Consider the following 24,475-nt stretch of genomic DNA (forward strand, 5'->3'; position numbering starts at 1 on the left):
TCCAGCCCTGCTCCCATCAACTGGAAATAACCAATATTAGTATTTTTGGTACGTATTTCTCCAGACTTTTTGGGACACATATACATATTCACATTTCCTACGGAGTACCCACTCCCAATAAGCATATTTTAAGGTACTAAAACAAAAAGTCAAGGAAAGTCAAATGTATGAAGGAAAAAAGAAATAATTCTCTTCTCCCCTTTGTTATTAAAAAGATGACAAACAGCTCAGACATCTCCATCAGTTCTCGAACCTGACACTGGAGGTTTTCTGTGAATGGTTTTCTAAGATTAGAGAAAATGGAAGAATTCTTTTTTTTTTTTTTTAAGATTTTTATTTATTTGAGAGAGTGACCAGGAGCAGGGGGATGGGCAGAGGGAGAGGGAGAGAGACAAGCACACTCCCTGTTGAGTGGGGAGACCGATGTGGGGCTGGGGGTTAGGGGGCTCGATCCCAGGACCCTGAGATCACAACCTGAGCTGAAGGCAGCTGCTTAACCCACTGAGCTACCCAAGCACCCAAAACTGGAAAAATTCTTATGGAAAAGATGGACAGGGTTATTTACAAAACAAAAACATTCTTTAACTTCTATTGTTAGAAACAAACCCAAAAAAACCTGTTTTACTCCAAAATCATACCCAGCATTAAAAGGCAAACTTCAGGGCGCCTGGGTGGCTCAGTGGGTTAAGCCGCTGCCTTTGGCTCAGGTCATGATCTCAGGGTCCTGGGATTGAGTCCCGCATTGGGCTCTCTGCTCAGCAGGGAGCCTGCTTCCCTTCCTCTCTCTCTGCCTGCCTCTCTGCCTACTTGTGATCTCTTTCTGTCAAATAAATAAATAAAATCTTTAAAAAAAAAAAAGGCAAACTTCAGACTAGGAAAATGTCTTACAGACAATGGGTTAATTCTTCTATTATGTGAAGAACGCCTAACATTGATAATAGACTAAGGACCCAATAACTAGTCAGTGGAGAGAGATAAAACACAATAAACACGGGACATTTTCCACCTCACAGGAGTAATCAAAGCAGTGCAAACTAAAAGGCCCTTTATAGGTTGTGAGGGTGATCTGGCTGCGACATCTGTCACCCCATTGATTGCCAGGGTTGATTCGGCTGATCTGGCTGGCTAGGCGGGTGTCCCCTTCCTCCCTCACCGCTCCATGTGTGTCCCTCTCGAAGCTGCGCGCTTGGTCAAAGAGAACAACCTTCCCCGATAGAGGAGAGGACCGTTCTTCGGTCAAGGGTATACAAGTAGCTGCGCTCCCCTGCTATAACCTCCAAACAAGCTCTCAAGGTCCATTTGTATGAGAACATCGGGTAGTCAAGCTTCCAAGACTCCAGACACATCCAAAATGAGGCGCTGCACATGGCAGTCTGCCTTTCTAAAAAAAAAAAAAAAAAAAAAAAAAAGATTATAAAAAAGGCCATTTATAGCTTTTCGATTTTGAAGTTTTAAAAACTGGTGACACAAGACTGTTGTCCATGTGAGGAACAGATACTTTTACATTTCTGGTGGAAAAACGACTTGCTAAAATCTTTTGGAAAGCCATTTGGCAATATGCACCAAAGACTTAAATAATACCCAGATCTTTTTTTTTTTTTTTTAAGATTTTATTTATTTGAGAGAGAGAGCGAGATCACGAGCAAGAGTGGAGGGGTAGAGGGAGAAGCAGACTCCCCACTAAGCAGGAAGCCTGATGTGGGACTCATCCCAGGACCCTAGGATCATGACCTGAGCTAAAAGCAGATGCTTAACTGAATGTGCAGGCCTTTTGACCCAGACATTCCTCTTCTGGGAACTAACTTCAAGGAAATAGTCCTAAATTAAGACAAAGATATATGCTCCAAGACATTTGAAGAAATATTTTTCTAACAAAATTTAGAAGGAATCACAAAGGGAACGGTTAAAAACATAAGATACGCCTATGAGATGTAATACTTCACAGTTCATAAACTGATGACAATGCAACTTAATAAAAGGATAAAGATGCTTGTAATATTAAGCACGTACACAATTTGGTAACTTCAGTGTAAAATGTGAACCGCACATTATTCATAGCAAAGAACGGAAAGGAACTCCATAAATGATAATAATGGTCCAAAAATTACCCGATTTTGTTTTGTTTCTTTTATTTCTCTCTATAGGTCTGTATTCTCCAAATTTTGTTGAATATGTTCAAACTTTATGGTCAAAAAGTCACTTTAAAAAATTATGCCAAGGGGCGCCTGGGTGGCTCAGTGGGTTAAGCCTCTGCCTTCATCTCGGTCCTGGGATCGAGCCCCACTTCGGGCTCTCTGCTCCGCAGGAAGCCTGCCTCCACCTCTCTCTCTGCCTGCCTCTCTGCCTACTTGTGATCTCTGTCTGTCAAATAAATAAAATCCTTAAAAAAAATTAAAAAAAAAATTATGCCAAAAGATGGTTGGGCGTGTACCAGCTTAGTGTTCAATTTTTAAAATTTTATTTAAAAAATAACAACACGGGGCTCCTGGGTGGCTCAGTGGGTTAAAGCCTCTGCCTTCGGCTCAGGTCATGATCCCAGGGTCCTAGGATCGAGCCCCACATCGGGCTCTCTGCTCAGCAGAGCCTCCTTCTCTCTCTGCCTGCCTCTCTGCCTGCTTGTGATCTCTGTCTGTCAAATAAATAAATAAAAATCTTTTAAAAAAGAAGTCTAAAAATTAAAAAAAAATAAATAATAAAAAATAACAACAAAGAAATAGAATGGACTTAAATGTCATACCCATCAACTCTTTTCTCTCTTACTATGGAAACCGTGATGGTGCATTAAAAGAAGTTTTGGAGTCACGCAGACCGGAGTTCAAACTCTGTCTCTAACCCTACAAGCTATTTCACTGTTCTGAGCCTCAGTTTCTTCATCTATAACATGGCATAATCATACCGATAAGCATACCTACTTTGTAGGGTTATTTTGAGAATGAGACAGAAAGTGACTTTCAGCCATACATGGGTTTCCAGCATGTATCTGGTTTTTCATAGTAAATGCTCAGTAAGAAATGAGACAGAAGAGAGGAGGTTTCTTCTCCTTTTATAGACATCAGCTGCCCTGGGACAGCTGCTTTTAATGTTATTTTTCCTTCCATTCTTGAAGCCCCACATGTTCTAGTCAAGCTCCAAATTTGGGGTTTCCTTTTTGCCCTTACGGTGCCTGCCACTGCTTCTCATCCAATCAGGAGGAGCCCATCCCAGGACGCTCAGAGGTCCCTCCAGTATTTACCAGATCTCACGGATTTCTCTTGGCTAACAGGCATATTCTGGAGCAATGATTCTTGTGCTTTTCTCTGATAATCAACCTATAATTTTGTATGTGGTAGTGCTGGTAGGCCCAGAGGGGGACACTTAGAATAGGGCCTCTAGAGTCTAAAAAACTGGCTTACAAAACTGGCTCCCCACCAGCTATCTGATCTGGCTCTTCCCCTTTCTGTATGCTAGTTTCCTCATCTGTAAAACAAGGTAATGGCCTTGCCTGCTCTGATACAGAGCTGTTGAAAGGAACAAATGTGAGAATTCATGTAAAATGCTTGGTGCCACCCTAGCTTGGTCCCTTGCAGAAGTACCCTCCCAGAGTTGTGTTGTAACAATGTAACCTGAGCTTTCATCAAAAGTTGTGATAAGAAATCACCATTGAGGGGCGCCTGGGTGGCTCAGTCTGCCTTCGGCTCAGGTCATGATCCCAGGGTCCCGAGATCCAGCCCCGGATCAGGATCCCTGCTCAGTGGGAAGGCTGCTTTTCCCTCTCCCGCTCGCCCTGCTTGTGTTCCCTCTCTTGCTGTCCCTCTCTCTCTCAAATAATAAAATCTTAAGGAAAGGGGCGCCTGGGTGGCTCAACGGGTTAAAGCCTCTGCCTTTGGCTTGGGTCGTGATCCCAGGGTCCTGGGATCGAGCCACACGTCGGGGAGCCTGTTTCCTCCTCTCTCTCTGCCTGCCTCTCTGCCTACCTGTGATCTCTGTCTGTCAAATAAATAAATGAAATCTTTAAAAAAAAAAAAAATCTTAAGGAAAAAAAAAAGAAATCACCATATGAAACTCAATTTCTACTTGTTGTCATATGTGTGGAGAATATTATCAATATATGACTTTAGTGGATAAATTTTTCCAGCATGAGAAATTACTGGAATTTTTGTCAGGAAAACTGGAAAATGCCCTTTCCTTTGATATCAAATGTTCTGAGACTGATTCATCTTATCTCCATTTTTGTCTTGGCTTCCAGGAAGTTAGAGCTACATCTGATGCTTAATGACAACAGCTCCATTAAACCTGATGGGCTTAATTTTATATTTGTATTTCATGAAACTCATTGTACACATCCTCAATTATAAGCTTTCTCAAATTCTTTTGAGGAAGGAAGAGGGAGGGAGGAAGGAAAAAAGGAAAGGAAGGAAGGAAGGAAAGAAGAAAGGAAGAGAAAGAGAGAGAAAGGAGGGGGGAGGGAAAGAAGGAAGGAAGGAAGGAAAGAAGGAAGGAAGAGAGAAAAAGGGAGGGAGGAAAGAAGGGAAGGAATCAGGTATACTTTGAAAAGAGTACTTGGTTCACTGTAGCAGCTAAAATATATGTTTGGTTTCCCTAATAGACTCTCAAAATAGTTGTGATTTTAAAAAAATGGAAGTGTATACCAGTCTGGTCATCATAAGTAGTCTGAAGCTAGCATGATGACTATAAGATAGGAGGTATCTTGGCTTCTTCTTACCTTGTTGCTCATTGTTCCCATGGGGTTATCTCTGACCACAATGTTTCAGGATGGCTTGCCACCATGTCTCATCCCAGCCAGGGAAATGGGAACACAGAAGGCATACACTTTGAGACTCATGACCTCATAGTACACACATTTCCTCCACTCACTTCCTACTGGCCAAAACTTCATCACATGACCTAAGTGCAGGAGAAGGTGGGATATTTAGTCTTTGAGGCATATGTCTCAATAAAAACCAGGGGTTCTATTAACTATCCAGGGAGAACGGATTTTGGAGGACATCTACCAGTTTCTGCAGCATCCACCGTCTCAGGTGCCCCCACCCTCCAAGGACCACACTTGGAGAACCACTGACCTTGAGAATAGAGTCCATGCTCCTTAACCTGCCATTCACTGCCAGCCTGGTCTCAACCTACTTTCCAGCTTCATCTCTTATCCTTCCCCTCCCCCTCCACACACCTAAGGCTCCAGCCACAGTGATGTTCTCACCTCTCTCTAAGCAGGCCAGCTGTTCACACCTCTGTACCTCACTGTTCCTTTTGTCTGCAATGTCTTCTGCCTGGCAACTTCCTTTCCACAACCTCCCTGAAGCTCTTCTGACCCTATAAACTGTTGGTAAATCATTCTGTGCCCCAGGTCCCTGCAGACTATATACATTCTTCTCTTATTGCTGTTAGCGCCTTGTGTTTTGTCTTTCCAGCTGTCTCCCTGTCTCTGGAGACTTAGTCATGTACAGAGCTCTCAGCCATGGCAACAGGGTCACTGAGTGAGAAAACAAAAGTATGAATGAGGAAGGGAGACAAGTAGATGGAATAAAAAAAACAAAGGAGGTGAGTGAAGAGAAGAAATGGTCAGCCGATTAGTATGTGAACGAGTGAGTTATATGTTCCCTTTGTGTTTGGTTCGCTCCATTAAGTCCTGAGCTCCATAGCAGGGAGGGAATTTATTCTCTGACCACATTGCCACAAAGTTCCAGCCATAATTTCCTTCTTAGCAGGAGTTAACTGGGACCCAGCATCCAACAAGTCAATTCCCCCAACCCCCACCCCTGGAATGCTCGGGAGCTGGGAGGGGCTGGGGACCTATACTGGATCACAATCCTGACATCAGGGCTTAACCTCCACTCAATTCTCCCTGTTCTCATGCACCCTGGTGTTTCTGAAAGTCAGTTGTAAGACATTTGGGAGACTGGAGAAATAAGGATGGTGGATGCCCCTCAGGGCCAAGACACAAAAGGCTTCTTCACCCAAATAGTGATAAGGTGTCAGGATTGTTTCACATTAAAATTTTAAGCTTGAGGTACTGAAACTACTATCCCCCTCCTCATAGGGAACCCAGCTTCCTCCAAACTACATAAAGGAGGCCTCCTCTGGCTCCAGCAGACACAGATGTGGCCGTAAGAAAGGACTCAGCCATGGTGCTGTCTCAGCTGTTCCTGTACCAACTTTGTATAGTCTCAGAAGCCATTGCACTTCTGAGCTTCATGTCCTGTTCTGCAGGGTAGGAATATTCCTATTCACCTCAGAGGTGTGTGGTGAGCATCAAATAAAATATGGGAGTAGAGAGTCCAGCACAGTACTAGGCAGATAAGCAGGTGTGCAATAGAGAGTAACTAGTGTTCTCACAACTGATCCTTGAAAGTCTTTCCCCTAATGAATCAGGCCCACACAGACTTCTAGGGTTCTTCCTCCACCCTTTTTTAAAAAAAAAAAAACTTTTCAAAAAAGATTAATATATAATGTATTATTTGCTTCAGGAGTACAGGTCTGTGAATCATCAGTCTTACACAATTCACAACACTCACCATAACACATACCCTCCCCAATGTCCATAACCCAGCCACCCTATCCCTTCCCCTCCACCCCCCAGCAACCCTGTTTGTTTCATGAGATTAAGAGTTTTTTATGGTTTGTCTCCCTCCTCGGTCCCATCTTGTTTCATTTTTTCCTTCCCTACCCCCTACAACCCCTCACCCTGCTTCTCAAATTCCTCATATCAGAGAGATCATATGATAATTATCTTTCTCTGACTTATTTCACTTAGCAAAATACCCTCTAGTTCCATCCACGTCTTTGCAAATGGCAGGATTTCATTTTTCTTGATGGCTGCATAGTATTCCATTGTATATATATATACCACATCTTCTTTATCCATTCATCTTTGATGGACATCTAGGCTCTTTCCATAGTTTGACTATTGTGGACATTGCTGCTACAAACGTTCGGGTGCACGTGCCCCTTCAGATTACTACATCTGAATGCTATAGTGTTGAATGCTATATCGCGAATGCTGGGTCATAGGGTAGCTCTATTTTTAACCTTTTGAGGAACCTGCATACCCAGTCTTTTGGTACCAGTTGAGACCTGATTTATGACCCAGGATGTGATCTATTCTGGAGAATGTTCCATGTGCAGTAGAGAAGAATGTGTATTCTGTTGCTTTGGGATGGAATATTCTATATATATCTGTGATGTCCATCTGGTCCAGTGTGTCACTTAAAGCCTTTATTTTCTTGTTGATCTTTTGCTTAGAAGATCTGTCCATTTCAGTGAGGGGGGTGTTAAAGTCCTCTACTATTATTATATTATTGTCAATGTGTTTCTTTGATTTTGTTATTAATTGGTTTATATAATTGGCTGCTTCCATGTTAGGGGCATAGATATTTAAAATTGTTAGATCTTCTTACTGGACAGACCCTTTAAATATGATATAGTGTCCGTCTTCATCTCTTATTATAGTCTTTGGCTTAAAATCTAATTGACCTGATATAAGGATTGCCACCCCAGCTTTCTTTTGATGTCCATTAGTGTGGTAAATTATTTTCCTTCCCCTCACTTTAAATCTGGAGGTGTCTTTGGGTCTAAAATGAGTTTCGTGCAGACAGCATATCAAGGTGTCTTGTTTTTTGATCCATTCTGATACCCTGTATCTTTTTTTTTTAAAGATTTTATTTATTTATTTGACAGAGATCACAAGTAGGCAGAGAGGCAGGCAGAGAGAGAGAGGAAGGGAAGCAGGCTCCCTGCTGAGCAGAGAGCCTGATGCGGGGCTCGATCCCAGGACCCTGAGACCATGACCTGAGCAGAAGGCAGAGGCTTAACTCACTGAGCCACACAGGCACCCCACCCTTTATCTTTTGATTGGAGCATTTAGCCTATTTACATTCAGGGTAACTACTGATAGATATTAATTTAGTGCCATTGTATTGCCTGTAAAGTGACTCTTCCTGTATATTGTCTCGGTTCCTTTCTCATCTGTTACTTTCAGGCTCTCTCTTTGCTCAGAGGACCCCTTTCACTATTTCCTGTAGGGCTGGTTTGGTGTTTGCAAATTCTTTTAGTTTTTGTTTTTCCTGGAAGCTTATCGCTCATTCTATTTTCAATGACAGCCTAGATGGATATAGTATTCTTGGCTGCATATTTTTCTCATTTAGTGCTCTGAATATATCATGCCAGTCCCTTCTGGTCCTTCTGTGGATAGGTTTGCTGCCAATCTAATTTTTCTACTGTTGTATGTTACAGACCTCTTGTCCTGAGCTGCTTTTAGGATTTTCTCTTTGTCGCTGAGAATTGTTAAGTTTTACTATTAGATGACGGGGTGTGAACCTATTTTTATTGATTTTGAAGGGGGTTCCCTGTACCTCCTGGATTTTGATGCTTCTTCCCTTTGCCAAATTAGGGGAATTCTCTGCTATAATTTGCTCCAATATACTTTCTGCCCCCCTTTCTCTTTCTTCATCTGGGATCCCAAGTATTCTAATATTGTTTTATCTTATGTTATCACTTATCTCTCAAATTCTCCTCTTGTGGTCCAGTAGTTGTCTCTCTTTCGCTCAGCTTCTTTATTCTCCATCATTTGGTCTTATAGATCACTATTTCTCTCTTCTGCCTCCTTTATTCCAGCAGTAAGAGCCTCCATTTTTTATTGCACCTCATTAATAGCATTTTTATTTCAACTTGGTTAGATTTTAGTTGTTTTATTTCTCCAGAAAGGGATTTTATTTCTCCAGAAAGGGATTCTCTAGTGTCTTCCATGCTGACTAGAGTCCATGCTGGACTCTAGTCCAGACATATTACTAATGTCCGTATTGATTAGGTCCCTAGCCGCCGGTCCTGCCTTTTGTTCTTTTTTTTTTTTTTTTTTTTTGAGGTGAGGTGAGTTTTTCTGCCTTGTCATTTTATCCAGATAAGAATAGATGAATGAGAGAACAAGATACTGAAAGGGTAGCAACAGCCCCAGAAAAATATGCACTAACCAAATCAGAAGAGACCCAAAACTGGGGAGGAGAAGAAAGGGGGGAGTTATATATATATGAATGACTGGTGAATAGAACAAAGCACACTCTTGATTTTTGGTGTATTTTGGTCTGCTAGAGGAAACTGCCTCCAAAAAAAATTTTTTTTAAGATTTTTTTTTTTTTTAATTTACTTGACAGAGAGAGATCGCAAGTAGACAGAGAGGCAGGCAGAGAGAGAGAGAGAGGAAAGCAGGCTCCCCACCGAGCAGAGAGCCCAATGCGGGACTCGATCCCAGGACCCTAAGATCATGACCTGAGCCGAAGGCAGTGGCTTAACCCACTGAGCCACCCAGGCGCCCTTAAAGAAAGAAAAACCTATATATATATATACACAAAAATAAGGGTAAACATGATGAAGGGATGGGATATGACTATAAAGTTGAAAATTTAAAAAGTTTCTAAAAAAGGAATTGATAAAAAAGTGGGTTAAAAAAGAAAAAAAAAAAAAAAAGAACAAAGAATGTGATCAGGCTGGAGACTAGAAAAAAGCCGTGCACTAGATTTAGGGTATATTTTGATCTGTTAGAAGAAACTGTACCCCAAAATCTTAAATAAAGAAAAACCTATATGTGTACAAAAAATAAGATTAAATACAATGAAGGGATAGAATATGACTATAACAATGAAAATTTAAAAAAGATTTTTTAAAAAGGTATTGATAAAATGTTCAAAAACATAATAGAAAAGAGGAAAAATTTAAAAAATAGAATTAGAAAAAAATAAAATTAAAAAAATTTAACTCTGAAAGACTAAAGAATCTTGGGAAAAAAGCCATCAATTCTATGTGCTGTATTCCTGTAGCTCTGAAGTTTTGCAGTTCTCATTGAACAGTGAACTTGGTCTTGGCTGGATGTTCTTGCTGATCTTCTGGGGGAGGAGCCTGTTGCCCGTGATTTTCAAATGCCTTTCCACAAGGCGGATTGCATTGCCCTTGCCAGGGCGGCAGACTAAGTAATGTGCTCGGGTTCACGCTCAGAGCTTTTGTTCCTTGGATGCTTTCGGTACAGCTTTGGAGGATGGGAATGAAGATGGCGGCCTCCCAATCTCCGGCCCAGAGGAGCTGAGAGCTTGGGGCCCAACTCCTCAGTGCACCCTTGGAGAAAAGCAGTCAATCCCTCCCATCTCCCTGGTCTCCCGCCATGCTCTGAGCTCACCCAGCCTGTGACCAAGCATTTCTATCTCTGGCGCACCACCCCGTTTGAGTCTCTAGACTCAGCAGATTCCTGCACTGCACTCCCGCGCTGCTCCTCCTGGAGGAGGAAAGTGAGTCTCCCCAGATCTGCCACTTGTGGGGTCGCTGCTCCAAGAGCAGTGGCCTGACTGTGCCTCGGATCATGGTTTAAGGTAATCCCGATCTGAGAGCTCCCTCCTCGGCTCCATCTCTGCAGCCAGCTTCCCCACTCTGATACCTGGGGATTCTGTCACACTTACGCACCCTGGGTCTTTCTGTGACCCCGTGGGTCCTGAGATCACACTGTCCCCGTGAGGTCTCCACCCCTGCTCAGTCTCTGGAGTGACGTCCCTCAGTGGAGCAGACTTCTAAAAGTTCTGATTTTGCACTCTGCTGCTCTACCGCTTGCCGGGAGCTGGCTTCTCCCCCCAGGTCTATCTTCCTGTATATCTCTTCAGATTCGCTTCTCCACACATCCTACCTTCCAGAAGGTGGTCGCTTTTCTGTTCCTAGAATTGCTGCTCTTCTCTTTGATCTCCTGTTGAGTTTGTAGGTGTTCAGAATGGTTTGATGACTATCAAGCCAAACTCCTGGGACCGGATGATATTTAGGTCTCCTACTCCTCCCCCTGCCCCACCTCTTTTAAAATAGGCTCTGCCCCCAGCGTGGAGCCCAACATGGGGCTGGAACTTACGACCCTGTGATTAAGAACTGAGCTGAGATCAAGAGTCAGACACTTAACTGATGGAGACACCCAGGTGCCTGTAAGGTTCTTCCTTCTGTTTATAATACCTGCCTTACCCCCTCACAATCCTACCTACTTTGAGGATCTCAACTCTCATCCTACCTCCTCCACAGAACTGTCTCTGCTCCTGGAACTTGCTACCAATGATGCCTACCTTACTTGTGGTCTGGCTTAATAATGAACATGGAAGTGAATGGTTAGTCAAAAGCAAGGGGTCTGCAAACAGAGCGGCGATGTATGGCTGCACAGGTTGTACAGTGCCCAAACCTAGGAGTACCCTTCATATAGACTGTAAGGGAGTGGGCCCCCAATGAATTGCATAATGAAGGGGCTCTGTCTGCAAGGGAAATAGACTAAGTTGGAATCTTGGCTCAACCACTTATCAACTGTTTGACCAAGCAAGGTATGTAATCACCTAAGAGTCAGTTTCCTCATCTGTGAATGGGATGTTATTAGTATCTACTACATGGGGTAGCTGAGATTTGTTAAACTGAGGAGTTTAGAACGGCACCTGGTACAGAGCTAACACTTACTAAGCGCTTAATTTCATTAATTCATTAATCAAATTCATTAATGAAATTAGGTGTAGGTGTCTTTTCTGAGAAGGTATGAGTTACTGGAGAACTGCAATGGCTAGGTTCTGCACCTAGTGGGAGGCAGGGCCTCTGCTGTCCTCTCTCACAACTCCACTCCAGCCTTCTTTTGGCCGAAGTCCACTTTCATCAGTCAGCCTTTTTTTAGTTGACAAATGATGAAACTCCAAAGGGAACTAGATTAAGCCAAAAGCAGCACTTGTGGGCTGATATAACTGGAAGGTCCAGTGGAGGATATTAGGCTCCAGCTACATCACGAGGACTTTGCCTCCTTTTCCATCTCCTGGCTCTGCTCTTCTGAGTTGGGCTTTGTTCTGAGGCAGGTTCTTCCACATGGCAAGAGAGTGGGTCAGCAGGTAGTCTAATTAGGATTACATTCTCAGGCTTTTGATCCAAAAGAGAAACCCTCCTCTGTCAGCATCACTACAGTAAGCTTATGGAAGGCCTCTGATTGACCCAGCCTAAGTCACATGTCCACTTTTTGGACCAATTATCATGGCTAAAAAATAGGGTACTGTGACTGGGCAAGCTGGGGTCATGTATCCATCCTAGTTTGACAACCCCACTAAGAGGTACATGGAATGGGGAAGGGGCAGTTCTCTTAACAGAAGTGTTGCACATTGTTAAGAATGTTGGCTGTACTTGTCATCTTTATGGCTCAGTTCACAGGTCACTTCCTCAGGGAACCTTCTCTTCCCTTCTCCCATGTGGACTTCAACCTTCCCACAGTAAATTGCAGATTATTTTCTGACTCCCTGACTAGTGTGGGAACAACTTGAGGTAGGGACAAGAGCACATTTGCTCATCTGTATCGCCTAGGCCTAGTTTCTTGCTCGGGTTGTGGAAGGGCTATTACTGGTGGCCTATCCAGCATCCACTTCCCCTTCCTTACTCAGATTTTTGTTGGGTTCCCCCATTTCTCCCCACTGTCTTGGGCTTGGTGGAGCAGACTCTACTCTCACTAGTTAAAAGACAGTAGAGGCATCCCTTGCCACAGTGAATGGTTCAGGAATGGACATGCAGGCCTTAGTTTGGGCCAGGTGAGACATAATGGTATTTGGGAAAGGCATTGTGCTCTTGTGGGTGGGCCAGGAATGCCAGCTGGCTCCTTCCGGCTCTCTCCTGTGCTAGACGTCAATTTGGCCTCTGTCCGTTGCTACTGGCTGCACAGCTGGAGGAAAACCTATTTCAGGCGAAAGCTGACATGGTAGATTTCTGTGTCAGGCCTGACACAGTACAGAGGTAGCTGGACCCTTGATGGCCCTGTTGAATTGCTGGCTTGGCCAACCCTGGAGGCCATCCTGCCCCAGGACCACCAAGACCCTAATCAACACATTTCCTTATGAATCCACAAGTATCCTCAGGGAGTTCTTCCTGAATGAATGACATGGGTGAATGGCCAAAGGCTGAGAGCCTCCAAGCATGCCCTCCTTTGCCACCCACACCAGTTCTTTTCTACCCCACAATAACAGACATTCAAAGATTCTAGATACTTTTTAAAAAACCACAGCAGTCACTTTACTTTTAGGTTTGCACTTTACAAAACCACAAGAGAGAAGTCCTTGAGGGAGAGAGGAGTGGGAGTGGGGGATAGTAAAGAGGGGGAAGCACAGACTAGGCCCCAGGCCAGCCCAACAGAGCCTCCCATATCCTGGCTCTACAGAGCTAGGCCAAAAGAACTCAGGGAAAGGCCACAGTCCTCTAGAGACTGTCACAATTTGACATTTTACAGGCAGCCACAGGCCTATGGTTCGGGTAGCCCAAAGAAGGAAGTGGGCTTCCCACCCCTCCTTCCCCGAGGCCAGGGGAAGGCAGCTTGAGGCAGGAGTGAGGGCTACCCATCCAGCAACTTTAGGATGCTTTCACGCTCCTTCAGAGTCTTCCAGGCCTGGTCCTTCTCCTTCTTGGTGGGGGTCCGCTTCTTCTGCCGGGCAGCCATGATCTTCCGGAAGGCATCCATGACCTCGTTGTCTGCCATGCGGACCCGCTGCCTCAGCTCTTGCCGGCTAACCTCCTCCTTTGCCAGCCTGTGGGGACCAGCCAGCCAGGTGCCCTGGGAAGCCCACCTCTACAGCCCCCCCCCCTTCCAGACTGAACCTACACACCACCCCAGGCTGGCACTCCTGTGGATGTTTCATACCAAAAAGCAAAGTTATTGAACCACATTTGTATGGTACTATACACTAGGTACAATCTCAAGCTCTTCAAACATGTCAGCAGAATTAAGCCTCATAACAGCGATGTTACCAGTGATGAAATGGAAGTCAAGAAGAGTAAAAAACACCCCAAGATCCCACAACTAGTGAGTAGGAGACCTGAATTAAGGCAGGTTGGCTCCAAACAATCTTCTTTAAAAGGTGTTCTAGTGTCAGCAGACCTCCTTACTTCCGTATCCAAATTCCAAAGCAACCTAAGTGTCTAGGCAGCCTGAAGTCTACATGAAGCGCACAGAGGCAGAACCAACCCCTGTAAATGGAATCTGACCTATAAATTCCACTGTTGGTGGAGATGGAAGGTGGTTCAGAGATTTGACCTAGTCCAACCTGTTAATTTTCCAGAAGGGAAAGCTGCTGCTCAGGGCAAGAGATACCTTACTTAAGGCCTGGCAGCTGGTCCACAGCAGGACTGAAGGCTGGATTCTGGTCTCCTGACAACCCAAGCTAGTTCATTCACTGTCTACTACCTCTATATCTGCATATCCTTGCTTTTCACTCTCACTCTCTCCCCTCTACCCTACTCACTCAGTGCCTCTTTCATCTTTTATTTTCCTCTTTTTGCTCTTGCATGAAATGGAACTAGAAAGAGGCTGTGCATTTAGCCTTGGGCTCAAGCTGCACCTCGGCTGTTAACTGGCTGTATGACCTTCAGGAGAGCACTCACTTCACTGGCCCTTTACTTCCTCATCTAGGAAACAGGGAAAGTACCAACTATCCCCTGGGATGTAGTCCAGATTAAACAGCAGAGTGTATACAAAGCCCCTGGTACACTGTAGGCACTCAATGTAACCTTATCCTTAAGCACCCGCTTAGCAGCTTGTCAGCAGTTTCTTCTCCTTTTAATGGCGCACCAATCACCCACCTATAGACCACAAGTCTTTTGCTCTGCCTCTCTTGCTAGCCCCCAGTACAACGTGTAAGAGATAGGCAGAGCTGGCCAAATGAATGAGTACACCCAGCCCTGTTGGGGCTCTGTGAGGGGAAGACACACCTGTCAGTGAGGCTGCTTCCCTACTTCCCCCGAAGATGGCAACAACATAATCTCCCTCCAGATGTCACCTATACTTTTGTCATGACCAACTCAGGGCAAGATGGTTGGGAGTCAATATAAAAGGAAAGATCTTGTGACCAGTTCCTTAAAGAACTGATACTAAAATGCTGGGCAATTTCCAGTGAAGGGCCAGTAATAACCACAGATGTCCAAACTGTTAACAGTTGATAAATCCAGGTAGATAGTATATTGGTGTTTATCATACTACTCTTTCAGACACTCCATGTTTATGAAATTTGTCGTAAAAACATATTGGAAAATGAAAATAAGTATGAACATTTTAAAAAATAAATCACACAACAATGTGAATATAGTTAATACCACTGAACTGTACACTTAAAAATGACTGAAAGAATCAATTTTATATTATATGTTTTTTTTTTATATGTTTTTTTGACCGTAATTCCAAATAAGTAAATAAATCAATCATAGGTGCCTGAGCCCCAGAGTCTGTGGTGCCTGGCAATGATAATTTTTCCAAGGCTCTCCAGGTGATTTAGAGGCCCTACTGGGTTTGGGAACACTGTTATAAAGCCCCCAGAAGGCAACCAGCAGCGGCCTAGGCCTCCTCAGCCACCCCCTGACCCACATCACCTGTCCACACTCACCTCAGCAGGTCGTGCTTCTTGTTGCGGTTGTGGGCACTGAGTGCCTTCAGCTCGGCCTGCCGTTTGCGCAGCTCTGCGAGGACCTCATCCTCCGAATCCTCTGCAGGGCGGTCCTCTGACTCCAGCAGGCCCTGGGCAATCAGCTCCTCCTTGATGCGGCTCTCCAGGGACTTTGTATGTGGCACACTACAGAGGAAGGGAGTCCTTAGCTCAAGGGCCAGCTTAGAGGCTAGTGAACACATTCTTTTCTCTTTGGGCACCCCCTATCTATCTAGGTATAAAAATACAAAGAAAATGTTAAAAGCTAAGCTCCTTGACATGGGTCTTGGCAATGACTTTTTGGCTGTGACACCTAAAGCACAAGCAACAAAATAAAAACTAAACAAGCGGGACAACATCAAAAAATTACTTCTGCACAGCAAAAGAAATCATCAACAAAGTGAAAAGATAACTTATGGAATGGGAAAAATATCTGCAAATGATTTATCTGATGAGAAGTTAATATCCATATATAAAGAACTCATATAACTCAAAAAGCAATAAACCCACCCAATTAAAAAAAAAGGGCAAAGTTCCTGAATAGACATTTCTCCAAAGAAGATATATAAAAGGCCAACAGGAACATGAAAAGATGCTCAACATCCCTAGTTATTACAGAAATGCAAATTAAAGCCACGACGAATTATCACCTCTGGCCTGTTAGAATGGCTATCATCACAAAGACGAGATAACAAATGTTGGTGAGGATCTGGAGAAAAGGGAACCCTCTTGCACTGTTGGTGGGAACATAAGTTGGTGCAGCCACTGTGGAACACAGTGTGGAGGATACTCAAGGAATTAAAAACAGAGCTACCATATGATCCAGCTACTCCAATTCTGGGAGTACGCACAAAGGAAATGTAAATGCTAACTTGAGAACACATCTGTACCCCCATGTTCACAGCAGCATTATTTACAACAGTCAAGATATGGAAGCAACTTTGGTGTCCATCGATGGATGAAGGAATAAAGAAATTGTGGTATATATACAATGGATTATTATTCAGCCTTAAAAAATCAAGGAAATCCTACTATTTGTGACAACATGGATGGACTTTGAATGCATTATGCTAAATGACATAAATCAGAGAAAGAAAAACAAATACCACATAATCTCACTTATATGTGGAATCTAAAAAACCCCCAAATTCATAGAAAAAGAGATCAGACTTTCCATTACCAGAGTCAAGGACAAGGGGGGGTGGGGCGGAGAACTGGAGGAAGGTGATCAAAAGGTAGACTTCTACTTACAAGGTAAGTCCCAGGATGTTCTATACAACACAATGACCTTAACTAACACTACTGTATGATACAGAGTGTAAATCCTAAGAGTTTTCATCACAAGGAGAAATATTTTTTCTTTTTTTTTTATTGTATCTATGTGAGAAGATGGATGTTAGCTAAACCTATTGTGGTAATCATTTCACAACATATGTAAATCAGACCACATACATGTTTTGTACACATATACCTTAAACTCATACGGGAATATATGTCAATTATTGCTCAATATGCTGGGAAATAATATAGAGACAGACACATCTGGTCTTATTTCAAACACAAGCCAACACATCCACTGTCAAAAAATATAGAAAAGGGTGGGAGGTTGGGGGAACCAGGTGGTGGGTGTTGGAGAGGGCATGGATTGCATGGAGCACTGGGTGTGGTGCAAAAAGAATGAATACTGTTATGCTGAAAATAAATAAAATAAATTTAAAAAATATATAGAAAAACCTGTAATGCCAACAACTCAGAGAGAACCATGATTATTTTCTGTTACTACTAAAAATATTACTGTTATTTTACTGTTAGTGACATTACACATACAAAAACATAAATATTTTACATTACTTATATGTTATATACATTACAGATTTTGTTACATATTATTTTCAATCTTTTATTACACATTATTTTGTTTTTTTCCCCTACATGCACAAATTTAAATATATACTGAGTAAAAACAGGATCGTTTGTATTGTGCTCAACTGACATTTTCTCCATTTAACACTCTACTGTTTCCATCTTTTCATGTCAATTAACTAGGTTTCCCTAAGATGATTAATAGTTACAAGTTATTTCATCATGTGGAATTACAACTATTTAGCCAACCAATCCTCTTCAGTTGCACATTTAGATCATTTACAGTAAGAACAGTGCTATGATGAACAACCTTGTACTTGAGTCTGTGCATGTAGAAATGCTGGGCGAGCATGCATGGTTGAAACTTTCACTGGGCTTCATCAAAATGCCCTCAATCTCTCTCTTTTTTTTTTTTTTTTAAAGCATTTTTTTTTTAAAGATTTTATTTATTTATTTGACAGAGAGATCACAAGCAGGCAGAGAGGCAGGCAGAGAGAGGGGAGGAAGCAGGCTCCCCTAGAGAGCAGAGAGCCCGATGCGGGGCTCGATCCCAGGACTCCGAGATCATGACCTGAGCCGAAGGCAGCGGCTTAACCCACTGAGCCACCCAGGCGCCCCTCAATCTCTCTTTTAATGAAGACCTCCCCATGCTGGGATGGAAAGAAGTCAACAGAGGCAGGGGCCAGATAGTAGGATATGGACAGAGTTGTCACTTACCTAAAGGGCTTGTTCTGGTTGCGGGGAGAGGTGCTTGCCCCATCGGCCCCTGATTCTTTCCCAGACATGTCAGGAATAGGAGAATCCTCCATAGGGGAAATAATATTTTCCTAGAAAACCACAGGAATGGGATGGGAGAAGTAAGAGCCATAGTATTTCCATTTTCTTGCTCCTCTCTAACCTTCAGTCAGAATCTTCAGTCTTCACAGACCAGAAATACTCTTTTATTGTTCCCATCCCTCTGGGAAGCCTTCCCAAACTGATTCCAGAAAACTCATCATTTTAGAAATCCTTTTTTGTACTGATACCAAAAGAAGGGAGCACAGAAGAGCAATGATAATACTCAACAATAGTAAAGAGAAGAGCTAAGCGTTTGCATTGTACCGGGCACTGTGCTAAGCATGTTGTGGCAAGGGCAGCTGGCTGTCCAAAAGCCATTCTCACCTTTCTGTAGCTGGCTTTATGGCTGCCCAGCTATTCTATACTTCCCAGCTTCCCTTGTAGTTAGATGTGGTCATCTGACAAATTCTCTCCAGTGAAAAGTGATCAGAAGAGATAAGAGCCACAGGCAGTCACAGCCCATAAACCTTCCTTCACACATTTTCCCTTGCTCTTTCTCTGTGGGCTTGGAGTAGCAATCATACCCAGGATGACCCTGTGCAGAGTACATGTTTAGGGTGGCAAAGCCACCACAGCTGGGGGTCCTTGTTTGATGTTGTGGGGCTGAGATCTCCCCTCACTCCCACCTCAGCCAACCCGGAACATGAGTCCCCAGACTATTACATGAGAGAAAAATACTACTGTATTTGAGTCAGGGAGAAAACTAAGTCTCAGGGAAGTGAAGGGATGTGCCTAAGGCCAGACAGTAGGTATTAAAAAAAGGGACTCTGTACCTAGGGTTTGTGTCCTGCTTCTATTCATTAGCTATACAACCTCAATCAAACAGTTCTCTTTTCTGAGCTTCAATTTTCTAGTATGCAACACGGGGCTAACCACTGCCCTTGCCTCCAACAAGAGGATGTGTGGAAAGCCCTTGCACAGAACTCAGCCCTTAGCTAATACTCAACAAAATTAACTGTGGTGTAGTGGCCACTTTGTGGGGAGGTTAGAATCTGGGAGGGGCATGAGAGGCTTTAAGACACTGGCAACACTTTGTTTTGTGATAAGGCCAAATATACAAGTGTGCTCAGATGTGAAAATTTATCAATCTATACATTTAAGATCTGTATAACTTTCTAAATGTATGACATATCTCAACACAAAATAAAACATTAGAACAGAAAGTAAGCATATTTCCTGTTGAGTTAGGGTGCTCACCTCCACCAGGGCCTGTAGGAGGCGCTGCGTCAGAGCACCAAAGGGGCACCCATCTTCCGGCTGCTCATGCGGGGCCTCAGACTTCTTCAGCAGGGCATCCACATCTAAAGTGGGCAGAGAAATGGTAGACAGGTGGGCTGAGAGCTGGGAACTCAAGTCCTGGCCTGTGGTGGCAAGGAAGCAAGGGCCTATCTTACCTTTAGTGTCCAGTTCAGTCAGTGGCCCCATGAGACCTTTCTTCTTGTCAGCCACGGCTGCTGCCCGGGCCCCATCCTTCTGTTCCTCCAGCAGGTCCTCCTGTGCCCATCTCTGGGAGTAGTGCTTCCCCAAAGGTGGGATCTGTGCGGCCCAAAGGGGGTAAACACTGGCAAGCCATGCCTGGGGTGAGTGGGGGCTCTCTGTGCACTAGGACACTGCCAATAGGCTCATCATTCATTCCTTCACTTATGTGTCTCCCAAGTACCTACCCCAGGGCTAAGGTCCATGCCGTGCATAGGTAGGAAGAAATAAAGGAGATAAAAATCTCTATGCTCACAGTCTAGTAAGGGAGACAGGTACATAACCAACTAAGACACACATGGGAGCCAGTATGAAACAATTTCCAAGATAGAGGTGCAGAAAGATGTATGTACCTGGACCATCTCAGGTCATAGGTGTGGTCCCTAGAGAGATCTAGGAGCCTTAGTGTCAGGAGAGGAAATTCTCATTTGTATTACCTGAATTTACTACTGCCTATATGGATTAACTCTTCAAATAATTTTTTCCCAATAAATTTTTTAAAAAATTCAAAGAACTGAAGTGTTAGAGGTAGGTCTAGGTGCTGTGGTATATGAAAAAGAAACTTACTGTGGGGAGTGCACAAAGGCATTCTGGTGGAGATAACAAGGCATCAGTGCTTTGAAGGACAAGTTAGTTTGCTAAGGGAAAAAGAGCATGTGCAGAGGCCCAGAGACCAGCAAAGAGTCTGGGTGGGCCTGGAGTGAGGGCAAGCTGCTTGGCAGGGCTGGTAAATGACGAGGGGGCATGGCTGAGGAAACTGGAGAGGGGCAGTAGGGCTGTGTCACCAAGGACCATGATGCTTGGACTCCATCTTGTGCAGGAGTCAGGGGAGGCCTAGGAACAGGGCTTTGTCACTTCCAATCACAACAGCAGACCTAGAGGAGGGTGCTCCCTGACACTATTCTGTATTTTCTACAACTTCTTTAATGGAATCGGTTTTATTTACAACATAAGTAAAGTTTTATATATTAAAAAAAAAAAGGAAAACAGGGCGCCTGGGTGGCTCAGTGGGTTAGGGCCTCTGCCTTCGGCTCAGGTCATGATTTCAGGGTCCTGGGATCGAGTTCTGCATTGGGCTCTCTGCTCAGGAGGGAGCCTGCTTCCTCCTCTCTCTCTGCCTGCCTCTCTGCCTACTTGTGATCTTTCTCTGTGTATCAAATAAATAAATAAAATCTTAAAAAAAAAAAAAAGGAAAACAAAAAGTCCATCTGGAAGCAAGGAAGTATTAACAGACCATTTGGGTGAAATCTAATGAAGGCCAGAATCAAAGCAGAGGTGATGGAGATGTTGGGACAAAGGACAGTGTCATTGAAGTAGACACCTTAGGATGTATGTGATCATTTGGATGAGATAGAGAGGAGACAATGCAAGAAGAGAGCTGAGAATTAAAGCCTGTGTATCTGGATGGGTAGAGTAGGGGCAGAGTAGGGGAAGGAAGATGATACATGACTTTGGGATCTTTGTTTCAGAGGCACCTCTGAGCCCTCTTGCTCACCACCCTGTCTACCGAGGCCCAGAGTTTCCACCTTATAATGTTCAGCCTCGTCTTCTGGGGGTTTCAGTAGTTCCTCTAGTGTGCGTACTTCCTCACTGGTGATATCAGCACAGTAGGGCTCTACGGAAGCCCAGAACCTGCGGAGAGAAGCAGATCCTGAATGGGCACCTCCTATCCCACCATCCTCAGCTCCAGGCCCCTCCAGCCTCTACTGCCTGAATCCCAAGGCCCCTCTATACTCTCTGGCCCAGAACCTGTTGGGGGCATCATTCTTGGGGATCCGTGGCACGTCAATTGGGTCATCAGTGAATTCATATTCCTGGATCTTGGGCTGAAGGTTTTTGGATTTGGGCCGGCCAGGCCCAGGGCCTGGCCCATGTCCCGCCTTCCCTTCCAGTTTCTGTTTCTTCGGCTTTCCATGTTTTGGGGGAGCTCCAAGCTCATGGTCTCGACCCAGCTTCAGGAATCGTCGATCACCTTTCTTATCCTGCCAGTCAGTGAGGATCTGAAATTTATAGAGACTATCACTGAGGGGGAGAAGGGAAGTCATAGGACAAGTTTTTCTCCTAGTGAAGAATTAGGATCTAGACTTGAGAAGGCTCCAAAGTCTATTTATCCATTCCCTGTTTATTTAGTAAACTCTTACTCATCCTTCAAAACTCAGTTCCTTTTCTGTTCCTACCTCATAGAATTTTATTCATATACTTCTCATCATTCCATTTGTTTGTACTGATTCACCTCTGTATCACTCAACCCAGTCACAGAGTATTTAGGTCAAACAAATGCTCATGCCCAGTGCATATTAACACTGGAATATGCTGCTGGTAACTTTTTGGTGAATGCAAACAAGCCTCCCAGCAAACCTTCACTTCAAATGTCACAACTGGGAAGCCTTTTTCACATCAGTTACCCAGCTTCTTAATGCTAAAATAAAACTGAATATGCCACAGTGCTGCTCAAAAAGCTTCAGTGCACAGGGACCACAGGTTAACTATTCATCCTCTTAAAATGGTATCTTGGTCCTTTCTGGGTCTCTTACACTTTGTACCTCCATCGCAGGCCTAAATGTGTTGTTCGATCATCCCTGAATAAATAGTATACCTCTCTTTTCAACTAGACTATAAGCTATTGGAGATCAAGAAATTCATCTTAACTATCTGTTCCCCAGGATTTGGCATAGCATCTGACACACACTGCTCAGGGGATGTTTACATAGTGAACAGAAATAAAAGTAGTACCAGTAATTAATATCTGAAATACTGTTAGATATTGGGCTGAGGCTTTGTAAAAAAACAAAACAAAACAAAAAACCTCTCTTTTATCTCACAAAAGCTCAAAGGTAGCTCCTATTACTCATCCCAGTTTGCGTATAGGGAACTGACGCTCAGTGACAGGAGGCAACTTTCCCAAAGTCACATAGTAGGAAACAGCAACACTAAGCAAGTACTTAGGCCAGGATTCAAATCCAGGATTCAAATCCAGGATTCAAATCAAATTCTCAACTCAGTTCCCTTATACTTCAACCATAATACAACATCACCTGGTATTTGTCTGACCTCCCCCTCCCTTTAGTTGGCAAACACCCTGAAGGCCAGAAGTATCCTAATTACCTCTCTCTAACGCCTAGCACAGGACCCAGAACATAATGGGGGTTGGGGTCAATAAATGCTCAGTAAATTGGAAATCTTGCCATTTATGAGGATCATGCACATTCTTATATATTCTATGTGTTACATGAGCCCAGCTTGGGACTCTCCTTACCCCACTAAGCTCCTGTACCCCAAGCCTCAGCAGGTGGGGCTAACTCAATGACCCATCCCATAACTCATCAGAGTCCACCCCTGGTGATATCCTTTCTGTAGGGTATCACCTGGGTTTCAGCCTCGAGAACCCGCAGACGCCGGCTGGCAGAGGAAAGCAGAGTCTCAAGCTCCAGCTGCAGAGTGTCCAGCTCCTCGATGCCGATGCCATCATCCTCAGAGCGGGCTAGCACGGCCGTGTAGCGTGGACAGACCTTCAGGTGGTCCACTGACTTGAAGTCATGGAACTGCAAGGGGCAGTCCTTCAGTTCACTCATGGCCCAGGATACAGGACCCTGTGGAACTGGAGAGGAGAGAGCCATTGATAGGTGATAAACTGGCACAACAAAACTCCAAGAGCTCCCTTCATCCAGGGTCAGAATCAAGGAGAAAGCCCAGCTTCAGTACCTTGTTGACAAGGTTGATGGCACTGCCCCTACTCACAGACCACTTACTGTATGTACATCAAGCTAAGTACAGATATTTTACTGGCTTCTCACTGAATTCCTCACCCAACCCCGTAAGAAGGGACAATGGTGATCTACACTTTACAGACTAGGAAACTCAGACTCTGTAAAGGTGGGTACCTGCCCAAGGTTACTAAGATGCAATCTGAATCCAGGTAGTTGTGAGTCTGTGCCACTAATTTCTGTGATATGCTATGTCCTACCTTCCTGATGCTTTTCTATTCTACTCCTCCCGAGTTCTGCAAATCCCGAGCTCCAAACATCCCATTCTTAAAATGTTAATGTTCTCCGTGCTTCCCTGCTTCTCCTTGTCTGACCCCCCTCCCATCTTTGTCCCACCTCTTTGCCCCTGACAGTGGTTAAAAACGTGGGCTGGTAGGCTAGACATACCTGGGTTCAAGCCCAGCATTTACAATTCTCTATTTATGTAGCTCTGAACATACTATTTAACCTTCCTGAGTCTCGGCTTTTCCATCTACAAAATGGGGACAAAACAAATCTTGAGTCTGTTTCCCCATAAGAAGTCTGAATCTGTAAAATGGGGATCACAATAGTACCTACCTCCCTGGGATGTTCTGAGGATTAAGAGAGGATGCTCGTCAAGAGCCCAGTTCAGTGCCTGGCACAGAAGTGCGCCTGTGTAATGGCTGGCCCCTCCCGTGGGTCGCCCCAGTGACTTGCCTTCAGGGTTCCCGTCCTCTAGGGACCCCCTAACGCGGCCCCCACCCCCTCTACCTCCTCACTGCAGCCTCCTGCTGCCTCCTACGGCCCCCAGGCCACGGGAGGGGGCGGGGAGTTCCGGTTGGTGGGAGCAACCGCCCCGGAACTGGCTAGGGGCGGGCTCCCTGCAGAGGACGCGGGGGTGGGAGACGCGAGGGAGAGCCCAATATGGCTTGCGGGGAAGGTTGTACAGGCCGCGAGCGAGCCCACTGCAGGTGGGCGGGGGGGAGGGGTATGCCTCAGGCTTACTCTGGGGAACAGCCCGAGGCTGGGGGCGGGGCTCGACAGCTGAGTTCTCAGCCCCGCGGTTAGTCCCGCTGAGCCCCAGGGGCTGCAAGTAGGAGGGGCCCAGAGAAAGGGTAGGGGCGCAGAACCGGAAGGAACGAAGGACTC

General features: G+C 44.5%; 1 protein-coding gene across 2 annotated transcripts; it reads right to left on the reverse strand.

Moving 5' to 3' along the window:
- Positions 1 to 13,003: 13,003 nt before the first annotated feature.
- Positions 13,004 to 24,394, reverse strand: LOC111144225 (transcriptional adaptor 3). 2 transcript variants are annotated; one of them, XM_022498436.1, is made up of 9 exons: positions 23,924 to 24,394; positions 22,967 to 23,199; positions 21,351 to 21,601; positions 21,128 to 21,233; positions 19,520 to 19,661; positions 19,323 to 19,426; positions 18,006 to 18,115; positions 15,387 to 15,572; positions 13,004 to 13,538 (listed from the first exon to the last, which is right to left on the reverse strand). In XM_022498436.1, exons 2-9 carry the CDS (start codon positions 23,171 to 23,173, stop codon positions 13,346 to 13,348), a joined length of 1,299 nt encoding a protein of 432 aa, XP_022354144.1. In that variant the 5' UTR covers positions 23,174 to 23,199; positions 23,924 to 24,394; the 3' UTR covers positions 13,004 to 13,345. The 2 variants fall into 2 exon arrangements, with proteins under 2 accessions (XP_022354144.1, XP_022354146.1); XM_022498438.1 differs by having other exon boundaries at positions 24,332 to 24,363.
- Between the last annotated feature and the right edge of the window lie 81 nt (positions 24,395 to 24,475).

The sequence above is a fragment of the Enhydra lutris genome, unplaced genomic scaffold (genome assembly GCF_002288905.1).
Source record: "Enhydra lutris kenyoni isolate GAN:26980312 unplaced genomic scaffold, ASM228890v2 scaffoldscaffold10, whole genome shotgun sequence".
NCBI lineage: Eukaryota > Metazoa > Chordata > Mammalia > Carnivora > Mustelidae > Enhydra > Enhydra lutris.

Excerpts from the sequence above, each read along its gene's own strand:
- LOC111144225 (XM_022498436.1), bottom strand. The coding sequence starts at position 23,173 with ATGAGTGAACTGAAGGACTGCCCCTTGCAGTTCCATGACTTCAAGTCA. Across the intron at positions 21,234-21,350 it reads AAGAATGATGCCCCCAACAG|GTTCTGGGCTTCCGTAGAGC; the intron begins GTTCTGGGCCAG and ends TTCTCTCCGCAG. Across the intron at positions 15,573-18,005 it reads AACCAGAACAAGCCCTTTAG|TGTGCCACATACAAAGTCCC; the intron begins GTAAGTGACAAC and ends CTTCCTCTGTAG.